General features: G+C 43.0%; 2 protein-coding genes across 2 annotated transcripts in view; both read right to left on the bottom strand.

Moving 5' to 3' along the window:
* Positions 1-27,499, bottom strand: part of LOC142576517 (uncharacterized) — a 51,092-nt gene that overhangs the window by 11,927 nt on the left and 11,666 nt on the right. Inside the window, exons 3-4 of the mRNA XM_075686696.1 lie at positions 23,728-23,971; positions 351-429 (exon numbers count right to left, since the gene is read on the bottom strand). Of these exons, the coding sequence (XP_075542811.1) occupies positions 351-429; positions 23,728-23,971 (323 nt within the window). The remainder of the gene's footprint in view (positions 1-350; positions 430-23,727; positions 23,972-27,499) is intronic.
* Positions 243-3,029, bottom strand: LOC142579246 (uncharacterized). The gene is made up of 3 exons (XM_075689269.1): positions 2,878-3,029; positions 913-1,805; positions 243-429 (listed from the first exon to the last, which is right to left on the bottom strand). Exons 1-2 carry the CDS (start codon positions 2,887-2,889, stop codon positions 942-944), a joined length of 876 nt encoding a protein of 291 aa, XP_075545384.1. The 5' UTR covers positions 2,890-3,029; the 3' UTR covers positions 243-429; positions 913-941.

Here is a 27,499-nt window from a genome sequence, read left to right as displayed (position 1 = left end):
AAATGCCCAAAGTGCCACTGGCACAGCACAGAATGTGGTGTAGAATTGGTAACTACTTTTACATATTGGCTTCAAGACCTGTACTAATGTTTTTAAAATAATGTTTACGTCAAATTAAAAAAAGACGCTAGTTTAGAAGCTCACACTAGATTCTTAGGTGGTGTTCTGCTCGAGTGCCCGCAGTAAGCATCGGTCAAATGCCGAGGTTACTCAGGTCTAGTTCAAAAACACACAAGCAATGCTCCTTTTTAATAGTAACATATGGCTCTTTATTGATGCAGGGCAGTAGTTCATCGGATGAACAAACTCCTTTACATAAAAAGGTGTTACTATGCGGTACGTCATATCACTTCTGCTGCATCTAAACTTGAAATATTCAAGTCGTTGTTGTCCAGCCGTTCAGCAACCATCTGAGTGTTAAGGAGGGGCCTGCAAAGATCAAGGACAATTCTTAAGCCAGTGGAATCACTATGCATTTCAAGATTTTGAGAAAGAGGGAACGAAAACTAAATTAATTGTAAAAGCTACTGCCCATATTGTATTGAGATATGTGCAGTTATCTAAGAACTCATCAGAAGAATCTCAAAGTACTAGCGCGCGATCATAACACAGTGATTCCTGAGCAAAAGAGGTGGCAACGTTATTCAACACGTCATTTAAAGTATTTCTTGTTAACGTATAAATTCACAATTCCTCATCCTAATTGTGGCCTGCATGCCCAACATTCTTAGGACTCTTGTTTCGTAGTTTCTTCTCCCACACAGAAAACGAAGTCATGACCTGCAACTTTTTTCCTAGGAAAGCTTTCCCCAATTGTGTTGAACCGAATGACACACCACAATGCACCCTACTTGTAATCACTTGAATAACGACTGAAAGTTGCAAAGCATATCAAAGCGGAGCGTTACTTACACAAGAATCACAGGCGTCGTTTGTAGCGCTTAACCGGAAACAACCTTGCTGCCGGAGCTGGAGCTCTGGGCTCCGGATCCCGCGGCGGCCTTGTTGAACGAGCTACCGTGGCTGCCTTGGCCCGAGGCGCGGTTGAAGCCCTCGCTTTCGCTCTTGCCGAAGCTCTTGGAGTCTCCGTACGAGGAACTGTGGCCGTACTTGTTGCTATCCGAGCCGCCGACGTTGTAGGCGAAGCTTCCCTGACCGGCCTTGTTTCCTCCTGCCTGGTTGTTGAATCCAGAGCCCTGCTTGAAGCCCGAGTAGCCCGAGGATGATCCGAAACCACCTCCAAGGCCACCGCCGAGGCCACCTCCAAGACCAACACCGCCAACGCCAACGCCTACTCCGGGGCTGGCCAGAGGGACGCCAGCTCCAACACCGACTCCTCCTACTCCGAGACCAGCACCGGCAGCTCCAGCACCGAGTCCGGCGCCTGAGGCAAGTCCGGCACCTTTGGCAAGTCCGGCACCTGAGGCAAGTCCGGCACCCGAGGCAAGTCCAGAACCTGAGGAAAGTCCCACACCAGAAGCAAGGCCGGCACCCGAAGCAAGTCCAGCACCGGAAGAAAGTCCAGCACCTGAGGCAAGTCCAGCGCCCGAGGCAAGTCCAGCACCTGAGGCCAATCCTGCACCCGCGCCAACACCAGAGCCATAGCCCGACCCAGAGCTGTAGCTACCGCTGTTGTAGCTGCTGCCTCCACCGAGGCCGGTGCCTAGGCCCAGGCCACCGACTCCAAGGCCACCGGTGCAGGGGCAGCAGCCGCCCGCTCCAACTCCGAGTAGGGCCCCACGGCCCTCGACCTTCTCCTTCTTGGCAGAGGAGATGGCGCACAGCGCCAGCAAGACGACAACGCACTGCGAAACGGTTCAAATAGTTCATGTATGCTTTGAACTATTTTTTGTCTACCATGAAAAGCACCGAAACTCGCGCCAAATAGTGGCCCATTCGAACTTACCTGTATTTAGCCTTGGATTTACGTGACAAAAAAGAACATTATTGACGGCCCGATTGGTATCTAACACGTTGTAAAAGCGTTAGGTTATTTTGAGGTTATAAGGAATATTTGGCTTATGGTATTCAATAATGCGAGGCAGATTTCTGTCCATCATAATCAGAACATTAAGAACACGTACGGGCACTTGAAGCAAATGACCACTTCCCGGTGCGAAGCGAGGTTATTGTTCACTAAAAGCAGTCGCACTGGTGATGAACATTCATGGACAAACCCATTCTAAAGGTGTATTTTTGCTAGAAGGGCCGTTTAACTTTTACATGGATGAAGGTGTTTATGAATTGTACTCTTTTTCATTTGAAATATTTTAAACCAGTGCTCAGAAGGGTGCGTACAGTTGCAAAAAACTCCTGCGATTCGAAAGATGCCAACCGAAAAAATCGTGGTACGAATCATCCGTAGGGATATGCCAGTATTGTTAGATATATAATCCAATGATGTAGAAATCAACGAAGGAGCAATAGCAGACGAAACTGCGCTTTTTGATTATGACAATGAAGCTATTATGCCATCAAAAAACACTTTACAATATTTTCAGGAACTGCTCCAAACATGCACTCACTTTTGGCTCCTTGAACGTTTTACCCTTTTGTACGTCCGCTTTGGTTCGAAGGACATAAATCCTGAGGTATTTACTTATTTCGAACCATAGACAACGTACAGCTGTAATAAATGCAGATTACTCTAAAATTTTGAGTATCTGTTCTGCTGCTAGCTTTTTTCTGCCAAAACATGGTTTCTGGCACGAATGCTAGAAGCCAGGTTCGGAGAAACGTCCCTTGCAACAACTTTGCAGGCTGCTCACGAAATAAAACTCGAAGTAGGTGATATTTACCGAGGAAGGAGCGAATTAATTTCTAGAAGTAACAATGGTCTTCGCGCAAGATATCGCTTGCAGAAGGCTTTGCACTCACCAGCGGCTTCATGGCGGTGACGGCTCTAGGAGGACTGGTGACGACTGGTGACTAGAGGCCAAATGCGCCCTTATTTTATATGCATACGCCTCCCTTGTCGCGCAATGAGGAGAAGGTGCGCCGGGTAGATTTGGGCCCACACGTACCCTTCGTCTTCCTAGATGAGCCTCCCTTACTTTTTCTTCATAACCTAGGTACAGGGCTAAAATCACTCTTTCCACCACTGTAGATATCAGACCGCCGCGGTATGCACCGGGAGTCCACTGAGGGGTACGCAATGGTGGGCCTTCCAGATTTCGCCACGCCAAACGTGCGTTGTAGCGGACGGAACCGTCTCGACCGTAGCAGAAAAATAAATCCGAAAATAAAAAATAAAAGCTCGCGGAGGGAAGCGGACGCAAGAAGCCCTCGCTGCCTGCTCAGCACGACCGGTAGGACAGCCGACACCGTGTGGCATCTACAGACAACGACGTCTGGCTGTGGCCGACCGCGATAAGTGCACTCGTGGTTTCCTGCACCGGCCTTAGGGAAGCACCGGAACTGGAAGAGAGCCGCTATCGAGCGACTCAACTCCGTCCGGTATATGTCCCCGTGAGGTCGTATTACGCCAACCAGGCAAAAGATCAATCAGAAGGCTGGTCATGTGCTGAACATCAGAACTGATGATGAAAGTAATTTATGACCTTCACTGTGTCGGCAAAACCTAAGCTCTAATGATTCACTTTTCTAACAAATATTTAATGGGATGCAGGTGATTTTCAAAGTTTCCTCCGGCAGTTTTCGATATTTAGGTTTCAAGTAGTGACTGCGGGCACACTAGGTGCATTTAGAACGATAGAATAATAAAGGACACTTTGCGGATTTCTACGGTTTTGTATTCTTGACGGTAGTCGACGCAGGGACCGAATGTTGTACGGATTTTTTCCCCGTGTATTTATTTATTTTTATAATCCATTTCCACGAGTGACCAAATCAAGGGACGCGGCTTTATGCAAGTCCATAAATAACAGAAAAAATTTATTCTTACTAAAAAGAATTGCTACAGAATACTGTCCCAGATCGTCAGGTGGGTGTGAGAATGATTCCCGCCGTCGTGCTTGTGACAGAGATTTAAGTAAATGCAGTTAGTTTCTTAAATATGGCTTAATGGGTGAAGTTTATTTTGCGCCAGTTTCTTTCTCTATTTCCATTTCCGCCATAAATTAAGCAGTGGTCCGTACGCAAACCATACCGAGTTGATGGGCACAAGGTGCATCATTATACCTCAGAAGAGCTTTTTCTTTCACCGAGTGTGGTAACTCCTGTAGGTCGCACTGAATAACCGTGTCATGCAGTTATTTACAACAACCACGTTTAATTTATCTAACATTTCCAGAATGGGCAAACAGCATTCGCGCAGTTCGTACGTCAACTAAGAGTTATGTGCACAACTATCTTGCCTCAACTTTTCCACTCTAATTTTACCTTTCGCACCTATCTATGCGAAGAAACGTTAGCCATGTGAAGTGGCATTACGTTTCGAAATTAGATGTATCTTTTTTGGATCTAAACAATATGAACACACCGATTTCAGGACGTCGACTGGCGTTCGTAATGACTGAGAGTTAAGATTTGTGCAGCCGTCATGCTTATTTCTGCGAAGTTTCTCTTAACTGTTGAAACCTTGCCTCGTCGATATGTTATGTTACTGGCGCTACACTCTGGCCTCATTAAAATTGAACTGTGTTCCCTCTTGCGGCATCTATGCCTAATTTAAACATTAAGTAAATCCCAATGGACTGTATTCCTCCCAGTATACATTTTCTCTCTTTTTTGAATCCAATAAAACTTTCATTCACTCAACGTGTGGCTAGCAGTAGATGGTAAGATTTCGTGCAAACTACAACAGGTCGGATTTTCACGAGCGTGAAGATTGACGTGAGGATAACACTCTGTAACAAAAGAAAAATACGGTACTGCTTAAGTGAAAAAAACAACAACCATGAAATCAATATATGATGAGAAAAGTAAATCCTTCCTTTTGCACTATTGGTGAGTTTCACCAAACGTTAGAGTTCTTGGATGTTGGATACGATTAAGAAATTGTTACTTCAATGACTTCTGTAAAATATGGCTAAAAATATCTGCTTCACCGTTCCTTGTGTTCCGATCTTTGTACTGAAGAATTTGTGTTCCTTTCACATGAACTCTACCTTTACAGTGAAAGTGGCACTGTCAGGCGAATCTCGCAGTTTTCCCATCGTACCTTGATCTAATGTCGACATATAGAGCACTCACTATGTACTTTTTTATTTTAAAACAAACTTTACATCAATACGCGAGCGAGACACTGCATAAGTGGACGTTTCATTTCACGTGTGTCATGTCGGCACAGTTCACCTGAAGACAATGAAAATCACATATAATCATTAAATTTCAAACTGCAGTAAGGACAAAAGAATAACATTTTCCGGAGTTTGATGACATACATCTCAACCGATTCATGGCGCTAATAAAGTTAGCACAATTAAAACAATAGTGGATCAATTGCAAGGTTAATCGATGACTCGCATAGCCCTGTTGTTCTGCAAGTTCTTTTTGCTGTGCCAATACTCAATAACTTCGGCGCAAAAACATTGTCTCTTGAAATTCCTTGCGACAGTAATAATGAGCCACATTCATAAAACACAGCAATATATGTTTCAAAAATTTATATCGCATATTTATTTCTATTCTTTGTAAGAGTTAGAAATATTTCTGTACTACAATACCGTGATGTCGAACTTCCTATTGTAGCTCCGTTTTTCAGGCAGTGAGTCACAGACAATTCCTGCCATTGCTTGCATCTTATGCCTCCGACGTCAGTGAAGCGCAATCGAGCAAGAGCAGGATGAAAAGCGCATTTGCGCAGGCAGTCTAACAACAAAGCAACGCCACCTCGACTCTGTGTCCTTGCTAGAGATTAATTTCCCTTTGTAACTGGGCGTGGTGCCAAGTCAGGTAGCAACACGTACATGTGCTTCACGCTGCCATTACGAATTCTCGAAAGCGGCATGTGTGATCAGCTCCCACAAATAGTTTTTTTTTAGTTTCTCTTTTTTGTTATCAGCACGCCTCTATGTCGTCTTTCTATTTGGAAATTGATGTCATATATCGTACGAATGCCTTCTCAACAAACAGTGCCATGCAGAGACACGTTTCTGCATTAAAATATCAGGCAGTACTATTTCTCAGCAGCACTGAGATGTTCATTGACACTTCCTGCTCTCTTACGGGAGCTGGTAGTACAATTTGTGAAATTAATATTTTCGTCATGCTTCGAAATTCTTTTAATTTTTCACTGCACGTGCACACTTGCCGAAAGTAGTCGCTATCATTCGGGATCTACAAGGGGCTCGTAGAATGATCAGCCGTGCCGCTATATAGGAACTTAGTTCTTTCTTTCATCATTTCTTTCTCTTCCTTAATTTTTTAATTCATTTTTTTTCTTTTTAGAACCAATGAATCAGTCTTCAATTGCCCGTATGATACATTTATTGCCTGTTTAATGTAGAAATATTATGCTGCACTATTGCTGAGGTCTTACTTTGCGAAGTCCTAGATAGACATAGAAAGAGAAATAGGGTGATAACGGCAGGGAGGTTAACCGCAAGAGCTCCCGGTTTACTACCCTGAACTGAGGCAAGAGTAAACAGAAAAGAGTAATGGAAGGAACTGCGGAGAAATAAAGCAAATGCACAAAAAATTGAGCAAGTGCGAAACGTCTGTGAGAACTGAAATTTATCTGATAGGCTGGTCGAAAGTCTAATCGTCAAGAGCGCCTTGGACGACTAGGGGTGGGACGACTATGCAGTGCGAAGTGATAAAATCATCATCATCATCATCATCATCATCATCATCATCATCATCATCATCATCATCCTATTTTATGTCCACTGCAGGACGAAGGCCTCTCCCAGCGCACTCCAATTACCCCTGTCCTGCGCCAACCGATTCCACCTAGCACCCGCAAATTTCCTAATTTCGTCGCGCCACTTAGTCTTCTGCCGTCCTCTACTGCGCTTCCCTTCTTTTGGTACCCATTCATCATCATCAGCCTGATTACGCACACTGCAAGGCAAAGGCCTCTTCCATACTTCTCCAACTGCCCCGGTCATGCAGGGAAAACATGGCCACAATTAGTACATGAGAGAGAAGAACCACTTCTCTTTCATGTACTAATTGTGGCCATGTTTTCCCTGTAAGCTTCTTCATCTCATCCGCCCACCTAACTTTCTGCCGCCCACTGCTACGCTTCCCTTCCCTTGGAATCCAGTCCGTAACCCTTAACGACCATCGGTTATCATCCCTCCTCATTACATGTCCTGCCCATGCCCCCCCTTTCTTTTTCTTGATTTCAACTAACATGTCATTAACTCGCGTTTGTTCCCTCACCCAATTTGCTCTTTTATTATCCCTTAACGCTACACCCATCATTCTTCTTTCTACAGGTCGTTACGTGGTTCTCAATTTAAGTAGAACCCTTTTCGTAAGCCTCCAGGTTTCTGCCCCGTACGTGAGTACTGGGAAGACACAGCTGTTATACACTTTTCTCTTGAGTGATAATGGCAACCTGCTGTTCTTGATCTGCGAATGCCTGCCAAATTGGTACCCATTGTGTCACCCTAATGGTCCAACGGTTGTCTAATCTGTGCATTACATGACCTGCCCAGCGCCATTTCTTTCTCTTAATGTAAATTAGAATATCGTCTATACGAGTTTGCTCTCTGATCCAAACCGCTCTCTTTCTGTCTCTTAATGTTACGCCTAGCCTTCTTCGTTCCATCGCTTTTTGCGCGGTCCTTAAGCTGTTCTCAAGCTCCTTTGTCAGTCTCCAAGCCTCAGCCCCATTTGTCAGCAACGGTAAAATGCACTGATTGTATACCTTCCCTTTCAAGGATAACGGTAAGCTTCCAGTCAGGAGCTCATGATGTCTGCCGTATGCGATCAAACTCATTTTTATTCTGTGAATTTGCCTCTAATGGTCAGGGTTCCCTGGGATTAGTTTGCCTAGGTAAACGTACTCCTTCACAGACTCTAGAGGCTGATTTGCGATCCTGAATTCTTGTTCCCTTGCCGGGTGATTCATCATTATCTTTGTCTTCTGCATATTGATCTTCAACCCCACTCTTATACTCTCCCTGTTACGGTCCTCAATCATTTGTTGTAACTCGTCTGCAGTGTTGGTGAATAGAACAGTATCATCGGCAAACCGAAGGTTGCTGAGGTATTCGCCCTCGATCCTTACTCCTAAACCTTCACAGTTTAATAGCTTGAATTCTTCTTCCAAGCACACAGTGAATATAATTGGAGAGATTGTGTCTCCTTGGCTGAGCCCTTTTTTTGTAGGTATCTTCCTACTTTTCTTCCGTAGAAATAAGATGGCTGTAGAATCTCTGTGGATATTTTCCAGGGTATTTACGTAAACAGTTTGTTTGCCTTGATTACGCAATAACTCTACGACTGCTAGTATCTCTACTGAATCAAATGCTTTTTCTTAATCTATGAAATCTATATAAAGAGGCTTTTTGTACTCTGTGGATTTCTCTAAAACCTGATTAATCACATGGATGTGATCAATTGTACAGTATCCTTTCCTGAAGCCAGCCTGTTCCCTTGGTTGACTAAAGTCCAGTGTTGCTTTTTCTATTGGAGATTATTTTAGTAAATATTTTACATAATAGTGGAATTAAGCAAATGGGCCTATAATTTTTCAGTTCTTTAACGTTTTTCCTTTTTGTGAATTAGTATAATGTTTGCATTCTTCCAGTTATTCTGGGACCCTTGCAGTCGATAGACACTTCGTATAGAGAGCCGCCAGTTTCTTTAGCAGTATGCCCCCTCGATCTTTGATTAAATAGACTGTTATTTCATTTTCTATTGCCGCTTTTCCCCGTTTCTTGTCTTGCCTGCCCTTCTGGTCTCATCTCTAGTTATAGGAGGAGTTTCTGTATCTAGTTCATCATTGTTTCGAATGGAGTACTGCTGAGCCATCTGGGTAGTGTACAGGTTGGTATAGAATTCTTCCGCTGCTTTTATTATACCTTCGAGATCGCTGATGATATTACCCTGCTTATCCTTCAGTGCATACATCATGGTTTGTCTTACGCCAAATTTCCTTCTCGCTGATTTCAGGCTGCGTCCATTTTTTATGGCTTCTTCAGTCTTTCTCATGTTATAAATTTCGAATATCACATATTTTCGCTTTGTTGATCAGTTTTGACTGTTCTGCTAATTTTATCTTATCTCTTGAATTGGACACTTTCATTCTTTGTCGTTTCTTAATTAGGTCCTTTGTTACATGGGAGAGCTTGCCTACTGGTTGCCTTGGTGCTTTGCCTCCCACTTCAACTGCTGCCTCTGAAGCCAACCTAGTTATGGCTTCAGTCATTAGCTCTATGTCAACATCATCTCTCTGTTCTAAGGCGGCAAATTTGTTTGCAAGTACCATTCTGAATTTGTCTGCTTTTACCCTTACTGCCGCTAGGTTTACGTGCTTATTCCTGACCAATTTAGCTCTTTCTCTCTTCAAATTGAGGTGAATCCTAGTCCTCACTAACCTATTATCACAGCACTTTACCCTACCTATCACATCTACATCCTGCATTATGCTGGGATCAACAGAAAGTATGAAGTCAATTTCATTTCTTGTTTCACCATTAGGGCTCTTGCTGATCAACTTTCTGTTGCTACGCTTCCCGAAAAAGGTGCTCATTATTCAAAGCTTATTCCTTTCTTCGAATTCTACCAGCATCTCTCCTCTAGCGTTTCTAGAATCGACGCCGTAGTAACCAATTGCTTGTTCACCAGCCTCCTTTTCCCCCACTTTTGCATTGAAGTCGCCTATTACCACAGTATATTGAGTTTGCACTTTTCTCATCGCTAATTCAACATCTTCATAAAGCTGATCTACTTCCTCATCATCGTGACTGGATGTTGGAGTGTAGGCTTGTACTACCTTTAATCTATACCTCTTTTGAAGTTTGATTACGACTACAGCTACCCTCTCATTAATGCTGTAGAATTTGTCAATCTTGCCCGCTATGTCATTGTGTATTAGGAATCCTACCCCGTATTGCTTCTTATCGAGGAGACCTCTATAGCAGAGGACACGTCCGGTATTCAGCAATGTATAAGCCTCCCCAGTTCTTCTAATCTCACTAAGGCCAATAATATCCTAAACAACGTCTGATAGTTCCTCAAAAAGTCCTGCTAAGCTAAGCTCACTCGACAGTGTTCGGCTGTTAAAGCTGTATAGGGTCATTTTCCATTGGCGGTCTGTCCGGACCCATAGATTCTTAGCACCCTCAGCTGCGTTGGAGGTCTGACCGCCGCCTGGGTCACGTGCTCCACAGCTGCTGCGGACTGAGGGCCATGGATTAATAGTAGATATCATCAGGACGGTTGTGGCCGAATATTGCACCAGGGAGGCCAATTCCTGTTCTGGTGAGGGAGCGTCTTTGTTCAAGCTTAGTGGGCCTTCATAATTTGGTTGTACCAGGATTAGTATAGCCCCACGTGCTCTCGCATTCGGCATCTTTCGCCGGTGTCAGGCGTCACTCCAAGCCTGCAGATGTAGTGCACTGGAGAATGTCAAATTCAGATACACCGGCGCAAAAAGAAAAGAAAAAACGGGGGGGGGGGCGAGATTTGAACTTCCGGCTACCGGAACGGAGCATTCGACATGGCTCAGTAAGATAATCCCGCGGGCGGCTAGGCTACCTTGTCGCCGAAAATCATGGCCCAGAGGGCCCCACATGTTTAACAGACCCGCTTATTTGTCCACCATTTGCGGGTCCGCCCTTTGCCTCTGCTTGTCCCTTGCCGTTCGAAAACTAGCGCTCCCGGGTAGCTATTCAGAATGGTGAATAGTGCCACCGTATCAATATCGCTCTGAGCCTCGCGCAAGGCTGGCGACCTTGACAGCTTCCTAGTGATAAATTACTAGTGTGCAAATGGTTCTTAGCACAAATCTTTGCCGAGCTTGAACATTGTTCCTACAGTAGTTTTTAACTTTGAAGAGTACCTTGAATTTTATGAACGCAGGATTTTTTCCCCCAAATGCTACCGAAAACACACAGAAAAAGTGAGCAAGCGTTGTGATTTTGGATCACAGAATGCATGGACAGCAGAATGCATGGACAGACTCGCCTCTGTGGCTGACTGGATATAGCGTTTTGCAGCTTGGCACTAAGTCGTGGTCTCAATTCTGTACAAACATGCATACAGCGTTCTGTACACAAACCTGTCGCATCAAATGTGACCACTCAATCAAACCAAGCCTATCAAGACTATCAAATCTGAAAACAGCTGTTGTTATTCTTACCAGAAGATAACTCAAAAATATTGTTTACAGATAGATTCTGAGTGCGTGCTGCTTTCGTGGCAGCACAAGTTTCTGGATGTCGTTCTAGACCAGCGGTTTTCATGTGCTTCAAAGGTAAAAGCACTAGAGGAGAAAGTAACTTTCAATATGAATGTTCTTTGTCGTTTAGCCGGAATCACATGGGGCTGCGCAACATTATCCTTAATACTGGTTCACTGTGTGATTGTTTGACAAATGAGTATAATTTGGTATGATATTTCGTGGGTTCTGTCATGTACTTTAGAAGAAACCCTTCAACGACTACTCGCCAGAAGCCTTCGCATGTCTGGGTGTACCTAAGGCATCTGCCAACTCTTTGGCTGCTGCTGAGTTTTTTCCAGACACCTTTTCAGATTACAATATTTCTAGAAACAGGTCGTCACTGGTTTGATTTGGCAATTAAGCTTACCAATTATCATTTTAGTCGAGCAATTCAAAATCATAACACGGCCCACTTCCGTGAGGCTACAGTACAAGAAACGGCATGTTCAGGAATTTACACCTACAAATGCGCTGCACTCTTTATACATGGCCGCTTCGAGCTCCAGAATTCCTCCCTTCTATGCTCGGTCCACCTATTAGTCTGACATGCCAGTGATTGCAATCAAACTATTAAATATGTTCCTCCTCTAAGATGCATGCCGGGATAATATTAATGTCTAAGCAGATTTCTCGTGTAAGAAGGGAAGCTCTACATCGCTGTTATTTATAGAGGCATGTCAAAATCAAGGACATTTAGACTTACTTTACGACATCTACAATCGCAGAGCTCTATGCACTTTTTTCCGCATTGCGCTGCATATATTTAACGTAAGAAACTTTGCTAGGGGTAATTCTGAGCGCTTTGCAAGTTTCAAGTTGCACATAATATAAACCAAGTTGGTAAGTCAAACAGTACATTATTATACGAAATACACAAAGCTTACAGTGCAGCAATGAGTTTTCTTCACACCGTCATATCTCGGTGAATTCCAACACATTCCGACGTTACGGTAATGTACATGCCGCTGCAGATGCCAGGACGCATGGTACTCGTGGAAATAGTGTACTATTTCGTGCTACCCTTAGCGGCTAGTGATACACGTTGTTTTTTAAACAAACTTCGTGGTCGAATGTCCGGAGAAACTTGATTCCTAAATAGTGCGGAAAGCTCCAGTTTGCGAGATAGTTCCCAACATACAATTCACCACATCTTCAAAAACCAGCCGCTCAATAGAAACAATTTATAGACTTCGGACTGGCAGGGCATATATACCAGTTGTTTCTTGTACCAGATAGAAAGAAACCGTCAGCACTGTGTGTTCTTGTGGGGAGGCTGTAGAATCCATAGAACATCTCTTACTACACTGGAGAATTAGTGCATTCACCGTAAGCGGCTTTTCGCGAACATACTTGCATGCTCTTTATAGGATATCAATACACAGATAAAATCGTGGGTTCGTGGCCATCAGAAAACCTGAAAGACAGTGCGGCACGCGCATTAGTGCAATTTTCTGATGAATCAAGTATATCTAAAAGCTAGTAAATCTTATTATTGTAACCTTGATCATGGCATTGTATGTCTAGAACTGATTCATCTTTTTTTTATTTTTCACATATCTGGATTTCCTTAATCGCTCTTGTTATCGTGTTATCGTGACTCTTCTGTGTGAGTGCTGGGCTTTCTGACAACGAGGGACGTAATTCGCGCTTCAACATAAACATACGAATTTTGGGAACTGCTCAGAAACATTTGTTGTTCTGGTGTGTATGAAAATTTTAGAGCTGTTGTTACTATAGCATTTTATGCATTCTTTCTTTGAAGCTTTTTCCTAAAACATGTATGAATGAAGAGTAAAGAAGTAGCCGACCCCTTCTAACAGGCACCAACATCTCATTGAATCCAGTTAAGAAAAACATACGCTTTGGAATTTGGGAAGTCAATGGAAGTATTTCAGTTCCTTGAAGGGAAAAGCCACTCAGAAGCTTCGTTCTCAGTATACAAACCCAAAAGAAGGGAAATGACGGCTACAGGGAGATGTTTAGCAGAATATCGCTTCATGAGAAATAACAAAACGGGGTTTTATTCTTGAGTCTAAGTCTGACACTGCCGATTTACAGCCTGGATAGCCTCTTATGGGATCTTTACAGCCTTTCTTCTGGTTGTGTCCGTGTGCAGCCGATATCGCCATACTTAGAGCTGAATCGGCACAGCCGTCACGACAGTGAACTTTGTGTCGGATGGCACGCGACGAAACTACTGAGATCTTAAAATGCCACTTGGTCGAAAAGATTCCTTCTCAAGCCACTTTGAGAAACAGGTACCGGTTCTGCACGAAGGCTTGCGATCCTGATCCACTACGGAGATAACATTCTTTTTTTCCTTCCGCGGGACGTGCAAGTGAGATGCCTCATTTCCGGTTATTATTATTAACATCATTGAATTATTGCTAATTTTATTATTATTATTATTATTATTATTATTATTATTATTATTATTATTATTATTATTATTATTATTATTATTATTATTATTATTATTATTATTATTATTATTATTATTATTATTATTATTATTATTATTATTATAGGAAATTCTTCATGGTATCTAGTTTCATCTTCACGGCAGTTTCCGCAAAAGATCACCAAGGAACATTGGCCCGTCCACATTCCTGACTCAGCAGACATTCAGTCGACACTCGCCTCTCGACACAATGCGAAGTCTTTACAACTGTAATTTCCTCCTAATATTTAAAACGTCTTGTCCTATTTCTGTACCGAGCTTCGCCATTTCTCTTGAGCCTTCTTTCAAGCTACACTCCTTTCCTGTCTTCTCATAGTTTTATTTGCTTCCGTACATGCTATTCGCCTCACAATTGTGTATTATTGCTGTATTCCTTGCTCAATATGTAGATGTTCATGCAGTCATTTCTTCTTTTGTCTTTTCAGTCTATTTTTTATTCGATAACTTCTGATTGTATTTGTTCTACATTTTTGTCTTCGTTGTTTTAGTTCTTTTTTTTTCAGCACCAGCACCCAGACCTCGGTGTTGTTCCTGGGCATGTTAAATAATTTCATTGATTGTTTCATCATCAACTCTGAAACGATGATGGGGGCACACGCCACCACGCTCGCTCTTTTTACATTTGCGCTATATTTAATGTATGCTGCTTAGGGAAATATGTGCACTTTGTTATTTAAAACAGAAAATTCCCTTTAGAGGTCGTTTCTTTTTCTTTTACGCCACTAGCGTTTCGCCCGTCTGCAACTTACCTACAGCGAACATTCATTTACGTTTCGTCTAGCAAACTTAAAGCACAGGTCTCCAAGCAGTCTAAATGCGTGTACATTAATCCCTTGATGGATACGGTAACATCACATGATAATAAAGCTTTGTAAGCACTATGGCTACATAGTAGACTGAAAAAGAATGAATTAGTACTGTCAGCAATAGTGCTTAGGGACCTATGTGCACGATTAATGCCAGTGCCCTGTCGAGACCGTCTGCTCGTACAGACTTCTGCGTGCTTGGACCTGTGCCATTGTGTCTGTGCTTCTTATACACACACATACCAGAGATCATACAGTTCCAGATGATATACAGTTAACTAGAGGTTATACAGTTTACGAGAGAAAGGGAAGAGGAAATTTAAGCCGAGTGCGTATGCTGAGTTAAAAAACCAAAGCGGCGAAACACATACAATTCGCAATTTAGAGTTTTCAAACACCGCTATCACAGCTCGTGATCGAAAAGACCTGGGAATCTTGCTCTTGGCGCAACTTATAGCTAACACACACTAAGCTGGCGGGCGCGAAGAAAGCGTCTGTTTCTTCTGTCTAATTTCCCTATGTGCTTCTTCACATATAGGGCGAACCGCTTATGTTGTTCGGGAGTGGTAAGGTGTTGTTGTAGTGGCGCTGGTGTTATCTCACTGTTTTCCAGTAGTACTCCAGAAGATCACGTGGGATTCTATAAACGAATGAAGAATTTTGTTTTTAGCAGAAATTGAGATAAAAGGATCGAATGATCGAGCCGCATGCACATTTATAGCGTTTCATTATGACTACGACCATTATTACATGACCTTGGATATACGAAACTTTCCTTTTTCTCTTTATAACTCTCTCCCTGCCAAATTATGTCTGCGTATTCCTCTTAGGCAACGAGGACAATCTTGAATTGTGCAATGAGTGCTTGTTTTTCAGCGCTATAGTGAGATCGCTTTATATTCAGATTAGTCGAAAGAACAGATTCGTCTTGTTCTTTCAGCGCTCTGCGCCCCAGCTCAGTGCGCATAGAGCGCAACATATGTCTCATTTGAGAGCAGAGCGAGAGCGAGATCCAAATGATATCCTTGGCCCTGGGAGCATTTGAACGTTTCGACTGCTTCGAATGTAAAACAGTCGAATGTATCATGAGTGTGCACTGTTATCTTCGTACAAAACTCCATGACTCTTGCCCGTGGCATGGCGCTGCTAGCACGTCCAAGGCTGACAAATTAGTGAGACAGTATCAATCGCGATAAAAAAGAAGCCCGTATGCTAAAACTCTCTAATTCATTTGCCGTCAAAAGGCTTTTCAGCGGCTTATGTTACTCGGTGTGTAGAGGGAACAGTGCAGCCAAAATGCTTACAATAATGCTGTCAAAAAATTTTCTAGCATCTCAAATTTAGTACGCTTTTTATCATGCACTGATACTGTGCAATTTGTTTCTTTGCGAAAACCCGCAGTGCTAAAGAGAACGGCGTGGTACGAAGCTGCGTATTATATTTTTGTAGGTCCTGCAGTGTAAAAGCACCGCACTATGCAATTACTGCGGCCTGATGACGGAGCATTTAGGTGGGAGTCGCTTGATGCTAACGTAGAAAGACAGCTTGCATCAGTATTGTTGAGTCGAAAAACTTGGCAACGTGCTGTGAGGCATATACCCTGAAGGACATGAATACACTTCCCCCTTTTACTAACCGTCCACCTATGGGTGAAAACACCCGCACACCGGAAAGGGTGGACTGCGCTATCGTCCACCTCATAATATCTATTTCATGAATAAAGGGAATAATTCGTCCCGGACCAGGACGAATTTTTCTTCAACTATGAGGCTTTTCCTTCGAGGAACCCGTATGGGTTTCATTTGTAGCAATTGCTACGAACGGGTGGATGTCTCATTTTCCCTTTATTCATTACTTCTCTCCACCTTGCGGGTTGCCGCAGAACCACTACGTCATATCTATTTCAGTGTAATACTATACATCGCCTATATATTGAAGAAAGATTCTGATTCGTGTCAACTGGGTAATCTTACTGAACATCAACATGGTATCCGGTATCTACGAACTTAGTTTCGCCACGACAACTGTTTCCGCGTATCGATGAGAAAAAAAATAGAAGTAATAGTAAACAGGAAACCAGTCAAGGGCCTGCAGTGTTACTTTTGCCTGATGACTCACAGCCTTGACATGCCGCGCTGCCGGCGTTTCACGTCCCCGTCGATTACGACTAATATTCGACCATAATTTCTTCAGTAAACCAATCGTCTTCTTTTCTTCTTCCTGGCGCACTGCGGATAAAAAAAATGTATGTATATATTCTTTGTCGTTACGTCTATTCACTAAAACAATCTGTAATATCTCGTCACTGGGCCGTAGCTTACCTAAATGCGAAGAAACAGCGTTCTGACGCTGCCACCAAATTTTATTCTTTTACGTCACTAAAACTTCTGCGATTAGGTATAATTTTGTTGACCCCAACTGTATGCACAGGTCACTAGGCAATATTGGACATCATGCTTAAAATCGCAGAGCTTTGAGTGGCAGACTTTTGCGAAGCAAAAACGAGATAGGAAAGCGGTTGAAGAAAAAGTCCTGTCTGCGCATTCCTACCCCACATGGTAGCGTCATCTCAAAAAACGAAGCCGACTTGGACTAGAGTGATAGGTTCATGAAAGCTTATCACTCTGAACACGATGGCTCATGACGCTGCGGGCAAGCGAATTAGAGAATACCACCAGAGCAGTCTTAAAATGTGCCCACCAAAGCTGGACAACCCCAATGGCTCCCAGTAATACACTTTGGTACAAGACCACCAAATTGTCAGACTCAAGCACTAGAGGAAGAATCTGCTACGGGAGTGTATTCCCAGCATCCTCCCTTTCACTTCCATTGGCCTTCCCACAGGTGCCCAGGTTGGTGTCCTCAAAGCAAGAGCTAAGGCAAGAGCAAGAGCTAAGGCAGCCATCACGCCGGATATTTTGAGCAGCTGGTGGGGAACACAAAGTACTCCAACTCTCCTGCGATCGCCAGAGTCCATTTCAAGCATCTGATCTGGTCCTGTTCCGCCACACTGAGCCGCAGGGACAAGCATACCCTACTCCTAAGTGACGCGTCATACGGCGACTGGGTAGCACCCCGAGGAGACGCCATCAGAAAAAAAAAAACGCTTTGCTTGCCTTCTCTGAGGAGGCGCAGACGTCCTTCCCATCACCTGATTCTCCTCCCCCACCTTAGACCACAGGTGATTATTTCCAATGTAGCTTTCTATTATTCGATCAACCAATCAATTTACATTTTGTTTTTTCTGCTTCTTCTCGAAATAACGTTGGTCTCGCACATCTGCGATTGCTAGCATCAATCAATTCCGCAAGAAGCAGTGCAATACTTACTGCACTAGCTCGTCACTGACACGCGTTAAGTACAAAGTTAAAGTGTTTTCTTTCTTTTTCACATTTCATTGCTTTGGTTTATTTAATTGACAAGTGTTGCTAATTTGTTGCATCTGCTCTTCAAAACGGTAAACTATTGAGTGCCGAAAACATTGCGTCATTTGTAATGAAAACAACAGAGAAATATAGAGCATACTGAAGAAAAGGGGAAATGAAAGTGGACGAAGAAGGGAACTTCTCCGTTCGCATCAGTCCCCACAGGTCCCCACTGGTGACAACTATTTAATCAAGGACGTCCAACCTGTCCAGACTGCTGTTGACGACATAAGAACTGTTAGCGAGCTGATGAAAGAGCCGGTGTATGCACATCATATTTATCCAGATATCGACACGCATGCCTGGTAAGCGCAATATCATTATTCATTTGTGAGGCGCGCTTCGCGGCAAGTATTCTTTTCGAAGGCTTTCTAAAAGCCTCCAAAATGGTATGCTCGGGCTCAATGGGAGTGATGCGGTGCACGTGAATGAGCACTCTACCCAGTTCAATCAGGAGTTGCTGGGTGCTGCCGTTTCACGCAAAAAGCAAATGTGCTGAATATTTGTGCGTACGAGTGGTGGTACAATATTTACTCGGAACAATGAGCAGAGCGAAGCAATCAGAATTCAAACTAAGGATTACGTTAACAACATATCGAAATAACAATGAAACTAACATTTCTACGATTCAATCGACGATAGATATAAATGTAATGCAAGGTTGTTCCTCTAGTACTGTTGAAAATTATTACGCCAAATTGACTCGCTCAGAGGCTTTCTGCTAAACACTCTAACCCTTTAACGTGTAGCTGAACAATATTGTTGTCCTAACAAAAACATCTACAAAAACGAGACAAATCAATATTTTATTCGGTGCCTCTAAATTTACGTCTATTTATGTCCCTGCTCAACACTAGCATTCACAAAAATGTCAATCGTGAGCAGCAGCAGATATTTTGATAACAAAACTGGAGGACTCCGTCATTTTCTTCTTAGCGCACATAATGGTCGTATTCTCGTCAATGCATGTTTTTTTTTCTTTTGTTGAAGCAAGCTGTTATTTTTTATCCTCATGGAGATGCATCTTAAGAACGTGCATTGACTTCGTCAGAGCAATTATCAAATATCAGTTTTTGACCATACACTGACCTTCAACCATCTGGTCAACAATAGTTTTGACCTACTCTATCTCGCTTAGTTTTTAGACGAACTCTTCAATAATTCAGCTGGTGTATGTTTGAGCAGTATAATGAAGAGATAAAGCAATAAAAATGTTCTAGGCCAAGCCTTTCTTATCTTCCCAGATAAAGGCTTAACGTTCGCAGTGCAAAAAACCAAGGTGATCACCTTGATATATATTTTTACTCGTTTCTACGCAGTTCGATGTACTGTATTTTAGAGAAACGTGGTTGATTGCGCACATTGATAAGCTTAGCTTCACCAATTATTCATATGACGGTTTGCTCACGACACATGGTAGAGGAGGAAGGCTAGATGTATATGTAAAAGGTTGTTATCCACATTCAGTTATACATAAATTATCAACCATGGATCAGAATGTGTAATGTTTGACTCTAACTCTGTCTGCCATGATGGCAAATGCAATTTATAGGACCCTACTCTTTTCGTAAGACGTCAGAAAAACATGAGTACATCAGGTACATACATAACACGAAAAATTAGTCCCATAAATCTCAGTAAGCTTAAAGCGCTCACCGAAAATGCATGCTGGAAAGTGTATATTGCCCCAATGATGTAAACAAATCATATTTGTTATTTAGCACAAAGAATTTCAAGAGAAGTTTCGTAGAAAGAAGTTCAAGAAGCCATGAATGAATAAGGAGCTATATAACAAAATTTGCATTAAAAAGTAAGAGGTTTGACAATTTTCTTAAAAGCCGTGATTAAAATGTTCTTGCTGCATACAAGAAATACAGGAATAGGTCAACTAAAGAACAAAAACAGCAAAAACAAATTATTTTAAGGAGCGCTCTACTAGAATTCATAGCGGTTTGAGTAAAGTTTAGAGGGTGTTTCACTCCAACTTGAGCCAGATATTAAATATAAGCGATGCCACGTAGCTGGACAAAATGAAGCTAATGTTATTTGCCGTCGCTTGGAGGTACTGAGATTATTTTTCGCATGTAACCTAATTAGATAATTAGCCGTAATTATTCAACGAAATTCTCAATTATTTTTTTAGACGAAAAGTGTAAATGAAAAAAAAATGTAGAGCAAGCAACGTGTTAAACTCCCCATACAGCGTTCTGCTGCTCAATACCTACTGCATAAAAGTGTTTTTCCGAGCGTGAAAGAACCCCGAAAATAAACGCAAAGTACCTCGAGCGGCCAATCGCGCGGCAATCTCTTTCACAAACATGGTGCTGGCCCTGTGTTGACTCTTACAATTCTTTGTTTTCATTTTTTTTAAATATAGTAATGCCGCCTCCTGCTTGCAATATATGTGTCAATTAATATATCTGTGTATAACGTATGGCCCAGACGTAATATCTACTTCCTTCGCCTCGTGTTACAGTGCACGTATGATTATGTTTCATTTTGTATACACTTTTGCTCTGTACCAAACACATTGAGAGCCATGACCCCATGAAGCTTGCTAGCCTTTTGTCCCGGCTCCTTCCATTCGGAAACGGAGGACAAACTTCACATGTGAAGTGAATTTTGTCTTTCGTTTGTCTTTGTATGCGAAGCGCGGGGAACGTGCACGAAAAGTAATAAAGTGTAAAATAAATAGATCTGCAAATTTTTAAAGAAGCATGCGTCTTGAACGCCCTAATCTGCCATAAATGCACAAACTAAAGGCGACAGAGCATTGGTCCCACAATGCGCCATTGCTTACAATGGGGAAGAACTTGTTGCAAAGGAGTTGCAAAGACGATCGTCACCCTTTTCAGGTGAGTGCAACAGACACATAGAATATCCACACGTAGGAAACACACGGGAATTGCTTGCATTATCACCGAAAGTAAATTGACAAGGAACACACTTTTTCACAGATATCGATGTCCCATGAGTAAATACCTATAAAAAGGGTGGAAAGAGAAGGGAGAGCCTACCACCATCCAGAAAATCTGAAGAAATACCCTCCAGGAGTGGAGAGGCGGATTCAGCCTAAAGCTATTTTTTGTTGGTGGTTAATAGTTTCCTGTTAGGGCCAGTCTGCAAGTGTATTGATTCTGGGTGTCTCCGCCACTTCATGCGCGCCGAAGGAAATGAGTGGCCATATGTTAAGCTTATACCAGGTAAAAAAAAATGTGAAAATGAACACGAGAAAAAAAAGAGGGGGGAGTAGAGGAAAATGTTACATTACTCACAACGTGCAAAATGGAAAACAACTAATCATAAAAAATGCATGAAAATATAAAATCAGATAGATAAAATCATGAAAAAGGTTAACAGGGAAGGGGTTCGGATATATGTTTACCAGAAGTTCATGATTTCTGTTTTCCGCACATATGAACATATGTAGGAGTAAAAAAAGTTTTTTTTTGTTCTTTTACGAACTTTTCACACTGAGATTAGATTAATCGGAGATAAATGTAAGTCTGCCGTTGTTTGCATTGATGCCCCTCGAACGCGTGTTCTATTTATGAATTAGGTACGACTCACGAGCTTCCCTGTCGTAGTGAGTTTGAAAACGAGACTGCAGTGTGCTGACCTTAAATGCATCGAAGGGGGGCCACATCTGTGTTTACATGCGGTGAGAGTAAGAGCTGCGGGGTGAATTTTACGTGCGCTTTGTTCGCTATTCAAACGTATTCTTAAAGGGGTCTCTGTCTGTCCAATGTATTGAATGCTGTAAATTGTGCACTCGAGTAGACAGACGACATTAAACGACATTATAATTGAGTAATACTTGTTGGACGGCTAGTTGGTACATGTTTCCAGAAGAGGGTTGTAGCGCCGAGAAAGACAACGCAAAGCAAGCGAGACGGGACAGGCGCAAACTTCCAACTGTTTATTCACCGCATGTGCGAATGAATATAAGGACAAATCAAGATGGGTAGCAAGAACCACACATGCGCGCGAGGGTTTTACATAAAAAGTGGATAAAAGATAGGTGAGGCACACGCGTATCTCACACCCGGGTATCTAAAAAAGCAGTTTCATTCTTATAAATGGAGATAGAAGGGGCGCTAACACAATCGCTACAGTTTCTTTTAATATAGAAGGCCTCCAACAATTCACGGGCTGTCTGGTCCTTACTTCTGTTTAAAACATTTGCTTCTTTCAGCCTTGCCACACACCTAATCTTCCTTTCTTCTCCGCAGGCTTTACAATGACGCGGCAGATGAGAACCTGTGCCATTTTGTAAATCCCGATTATGTCCCGCTTATCAGTCGTTAATACAGCGGCCGGTTGGTCCGATGTACTTCTTTCCGCATGTGAGAGGAATTTGATATACGACTCCCACAGCACATTTAACAAGCGGAGCTGCATGTCTCTTTTTACATTCAGTTTTCTTTACCTTGTTGGGATCAGTTTTAACGCACAAGCCAGCCAGTTTCTTTGGCGCGGAAAAGCCACAGGAACCTTATATTTTGTCGCCACATGCTTCAAATTGTGCGCTACCTTAAAAGTGTGCGCGATGACAACCGGTCTACTTTTGCTTTTGGTGACCTCATCTTGGTCGCCCTTTTTTCTACTTTCTTTCTCCAATTTTCACAGCAAGGCTTCAGCTACTCCGGTTAAGATCGAGATTGGAAAGCCTGCTTTTTCCTACTTCCGAATCTGGGTTTGAAAGCTTTCCTCTGCCTCATGGGAACAAGATTTCTTCAGCGACGCTTCCAGGCACATTTCAGCAGTGGCGCGCTTTACTGTCTTTGAATGGGAGGAATCATAGGGCGTTAGTTCTTTTTGTGCACGAGGGCGATACATCCAGCAAAAGCTTTGGTCTTTAAGGGTGATGTCAATGTCTAAAAACTGCAATCTGTTGCCTTGGGCAAGCTCATGGGTGAAGTCCAAACCTTTTCCAAGTAGTTCAAAACCAGATAAAGCTTCTTCGACTATTTGTGGGTAAGATGAGGAAACCTGTTTCTTTAATATAATTACAAAATCGTCAACATATCTAAAAGTTTTCAGCACTTTGGCTTCGTCAAAAGTATCCGCCAGTGACCTGTCCATCGCGCAAGAAAGATGTTGCGTAGCACAGGAGCCACGCAGGAACCAATACAAATTCCTTGTTTCTGAAGAAACAGCTGTTCTTCAAATAATACCACTGTGCAAGACAAATAGTACTTTAACATTGCCAAGAAATTTGCCACAGAAACACCGGCAGAGTTCTGGAAGGAAACCGCCCCATTCTTTTCAATGCACGACTGTACAGCGGCTAACAACTCAATCTGCGGGATAGAATAGAAGAGATGAACAACGTCAATAGAAAACCTATAACCTGAAGACTTATTGCCATTAAAAAATTTAACAACATCAAGAGAGTTCCTGCAAGAAAATGGGTCTTCGACATCTAAATTATTAAGATGCCTTAGCAGGAAACTACTAACATGGCTCTGCCAAGCCCCTCTTTCCCTGACGATACATCTGAACGGTATTCCTTCCTTATGTGTTTTCGCCGTAAAAAACACGTGTAAGCTATTTCCTTTACAAAGCCGAATACCTTTAGCAATTCTGTCCAAGCCAATACTTTCACACAGAGAAACCGCATTAGATTTCAGCTTTCCCAGATTAACCACGGTCTTGCGGAAATTCCTGTGCACAGCTTCATGAGCCTTCTCGTTGAACATACCAGACGGAATGATGACGAATCCGCCTTACTTGTCCGCTTGAGTGAGTCGCAGCTTCTGGTAGGCTAAGAACTTGAGGACTCTTTTGGTGGTCGACTCATGTCTATCTTCGTTGATGGGCGCGGTCCTGTTGAGGCTGTCCACGCCGTCTAGCAAGCACCTTTCCTGGTCCTCCGGGTCAGCTTTACTGGCAATCCTTCCATTCAAGAAAAGTAGCTCATGGCTTGGAATCCTAGGCTCGATGCTGAACTTCGGGCCCTTCTTAAGGACAGCAGCTACATCATCCGGGATACTAGTACCCTCAGAACCCTGAGCGCCATGCTGCTGTCTTGGTTTCTTCTTTCAACACATATTGATAATACTGGCAATGTTGGTTTCTTTCAACACATTTTGATAATACTGGCAATGTCTTTTGCCACAGGAACTCACTAGTTTGGGCGGCGAGCCGCCAGAAGGAATGAAGTTTCACGCCGTCAATGTTCGCAGAGTTCTGGGAAAAACATATCCATTGCAGCCAATCGTACAGAAGACGTACCTGACGCCACAGCTCGGCGCGTAAAATTCGGCATATCCTCTTGACGTGGCCAAGTGAAGGTCTGGTAGAACCAAACAGGCAGGAGATCTCGTGTGAGACTAGGCCTTTCCTTCTGCAGAATCCCGATATGGCTATATGGCTGGCTAACACTGAAAGAGGCGGTGGTCTTGCAGAAGGAACACGAAGCCGACCCACAACGTTGTGGTACATCTATTGTAGTATCCTTTATGCATCGAATGTCCCAGCAGGGGCGGAAATAACTTCAGTGTCGACAGTTCAGTAGTGCAGAAGGCCTACTTTAAAACATAAAGCACGTCGTCATCGACAGTACCTATGGCGATATGCAACGAGCGCGCTTTCTGTTCACTGCTCTATGTAACGGTCAGGGTACAGCATCTCGGAGGAGCTCTCGACGTGCGCCTGAGTGGCAATTTGGTGAGCCCATCTGAAATTGGCTTAAACGATAAGGCAAGAGCGCTATCTACCTTATTTGTACATCACGCGCGAAAGAAAATCAATCAACCAGTCGTAGATGTTCTAGTTAATATGTGCTTTTGCCTGCTTGATAAATGCACATTTATTGGGAATGGATGAACTGCATAGAACTAAAAGGGTCGAGTTTTACAGTTATTTCCGGAACACGCACCTTTCTTTAAGGCCTGGCGGCAGTCACCAAGGCATTTCAAGGTTAAACACCGACTCTCGAACTATTGTAATGAGTGATACTGAATTTAACTTCCTACTTTTCCGGGCGACTGTGACGCACTTCAATCTTCGAGCACTTCAATCAAAAAGTGATGGATATCAATAATCATCAAGAACCCAACACCAGGTAAGAGGGACTGAACCTGAGGTGCTTAAGTACAAAGCACAAAGATTCTTAGAAAGCTAAAGATATACCAAGGGCTTACACATATTTGGGGTGGCGTTGGCGTTCATTCGCCGGCTAAGTCTGTCGTCGATGAACCATTCAAGTAGCAAGACACTAAAATTGTACGAAAACAAGAAGTATACTGTGTTTTGCATAATATCAATGTCAGAAGACCCGGCATACTTCAATGACTCTTCGATTTGATTCACTTGATCACTGCGAAAAGCAGTCTGAAACGTTTTCTATAGCGCTCTTTTTCTTTCCCCGTTCTCTAATTTTCGAGCTCCTGCACCGCCTGACGGACATGGTAAGCCGCCTAAGCGCTGGTTTCATTCTACATACCACCACACGAAAAAAAATGTACTAATTCAAACTTTTTAGGAAGGTACACGTTCACGGCATTCCTCAAATGCTAACTGCTGTTCACCGTAAAACATGGCTTCTACACGAGCTCGCCGTGGAAATAATCAGTCCGTCAATGTCGGCATTCACTTTCCCACAGCAGCTTTCGTCGTGTTGTCATGCCCCCTGTTTCGGAATGCTTTAGAAGATACATCATGTCTTCCAGTTACTTTATGGTTGAGAAAGCATTGAGAGTAAGAATAGATGTGGATATTTCTTATGTTCTCTTTCACACGACATAAGAAAGCAGACATTCAATAGGGGCCCAATGTTGTGTTCACGACTGAGAATAAGTTAAGAAAGATATGCGCTGCCCGGTGCTGAAAAAGACCAATTGAATTGCAAGAAAAGACCTGACAGGTGTTAGGTAAAGCATACCAACAAGTTGGCAGCATGCCGAATGGGCATAGTTTATGAAGTTAGTTTTAGCTGTGGTCGCTTCTATGTAGGGCAGACAAGGCGTTTCATCAATCACAGATTAATTGAGCATAAACCTTAGTTGAGCAGCGGAACACCGTCTAACATTTCGTTACACTGTCGTGATTGCAAGTGTCCTCCAAGATTTGCTGACCCAGTTTGCTCGAAATGTGTTGACAGGAGGGCGCCTTACCGCACGGAAGTCTGGCCTCCATTGTCTTGGCGAAAAAAAAAACAATTGATGTATAAATGTTCCTGTCTTGTTTATACAACGCAAACTGTAACAAAATGTCTACAAGAGATCGTTTTCCAATTTGGTTCCTAACAAATCTAAATATCGGCAGTAGATATCAAAGCGCGGGGAGGTCATCTTGCCCAGTTGCTTGAAATATATAGGCGTAACTTGCTTGTTGCTTCACGACTACGGCGCGCTTTGCCTAAGATGTTGTTGATTGCAGGTTATATAGAATGTAACCCAGGGCCTTGCCTTGATTCCTTAGCTAACAGTGAGTGCGGAATCCGTGCTAGAAGCCGTTCGTAAATCAGATACTCGACAGCAAGCAACTGCTGAGCTGCTCCCTGCTCTTTGATTCAAGTGTGAGGTCTTCCTGCTTTGAGATATTAATCATCAACCGCTTCATGGTCGCTCTGAGAAGTGTGAAGTTAAATTAAGCATCACGAATTAAAATAGCATCTCTGCTAAACACAATGGAAACTGAATCACGAAATAACTTCCTCTTCTATTGACTGCAGTAGTCATCGCAGCGTTATAAAATTGCCAGATCCTGCCACTTTCGCGCATTGCTTGTCCAAACTAAGGTAAAGTTTTTCATCTCGCTCCTTCTCTCCCATTCGTTTCGGAACAACAGTTCGAAAGTCGGCGTTTAGCCCTGAAATGTCTCGGTGACTGTCACCAGGTTTTTTAAAAAAAGTGCGTGTTTCGGCAGTAAGTCTAAAACTCGGTAACTTTGGTACTGTGCGCTTCACCCTTTCCCGTCAAATGTACATTTATCAATCAGGCAAAAGCACATAATCACTATAACATCTAAGATTTGTTCATTGATTTGTGTGTGTGCGTGTGTGTGTGTGTGTGTGTGTGTGTGTGTGTGTGTGTGTGTGTGTGTGTGTGTGTGTGTGTTTGTGCGCGCGCGCGCGTGTGTGTGTGTGTGTGTGTGTGTGTGTGTGTGTGTGTGTGTGTGTGTGTGTGTGTGTGTGAGAGAGAGAGAGAGAGAGAGAGAAAGAACTTGCGTTCTGAACTAAAACTGTCGCAGTCAGTATTTGTTCACAAGATCGTGTTCTGAGTTCTATGTTAAATTTATGGGGTTTAACGTGCCAAAACCACTTTCTGATTATGAGGCACGCCGTAGTGGAGGACTCCGGAAATTTCGACCGCCTGGAGTTCTTTAAGGTGTGCGCTTAAATCTAAGCACATGGGTGTTTTCGCATTTCGCCCCATCGAAATGCGGCCGCTGCGGCCGGGATTCGATCCCGTGATCTCGTGCTCAGCAGCCAAGTTCTATGTTAATATGTAGCGAATGTCCAGTTACTTTACAGTTCAAAGAGCTTTTACATCCCTTA

The sequence above is a fragment of the Dermacentor variabilis genome, chromosome 1 (genome assembly GCF_050947875.1).
Source record: "Dermacentor variabilis isolate Ectoservices chromosome 1, ASM5094787v1, whole genome shotgun sequence".
Taxonomy (NCBI): domain Eukaryota; kingdom Metazoa; phylum Arthropoda; class Arachnida; order Ixodida; family Ixodidae; genus Dermacentor; species Dermacentor variabilis.
This window is presented reverse-complemented; position numbering and strand designations above follow the sequence as displayed.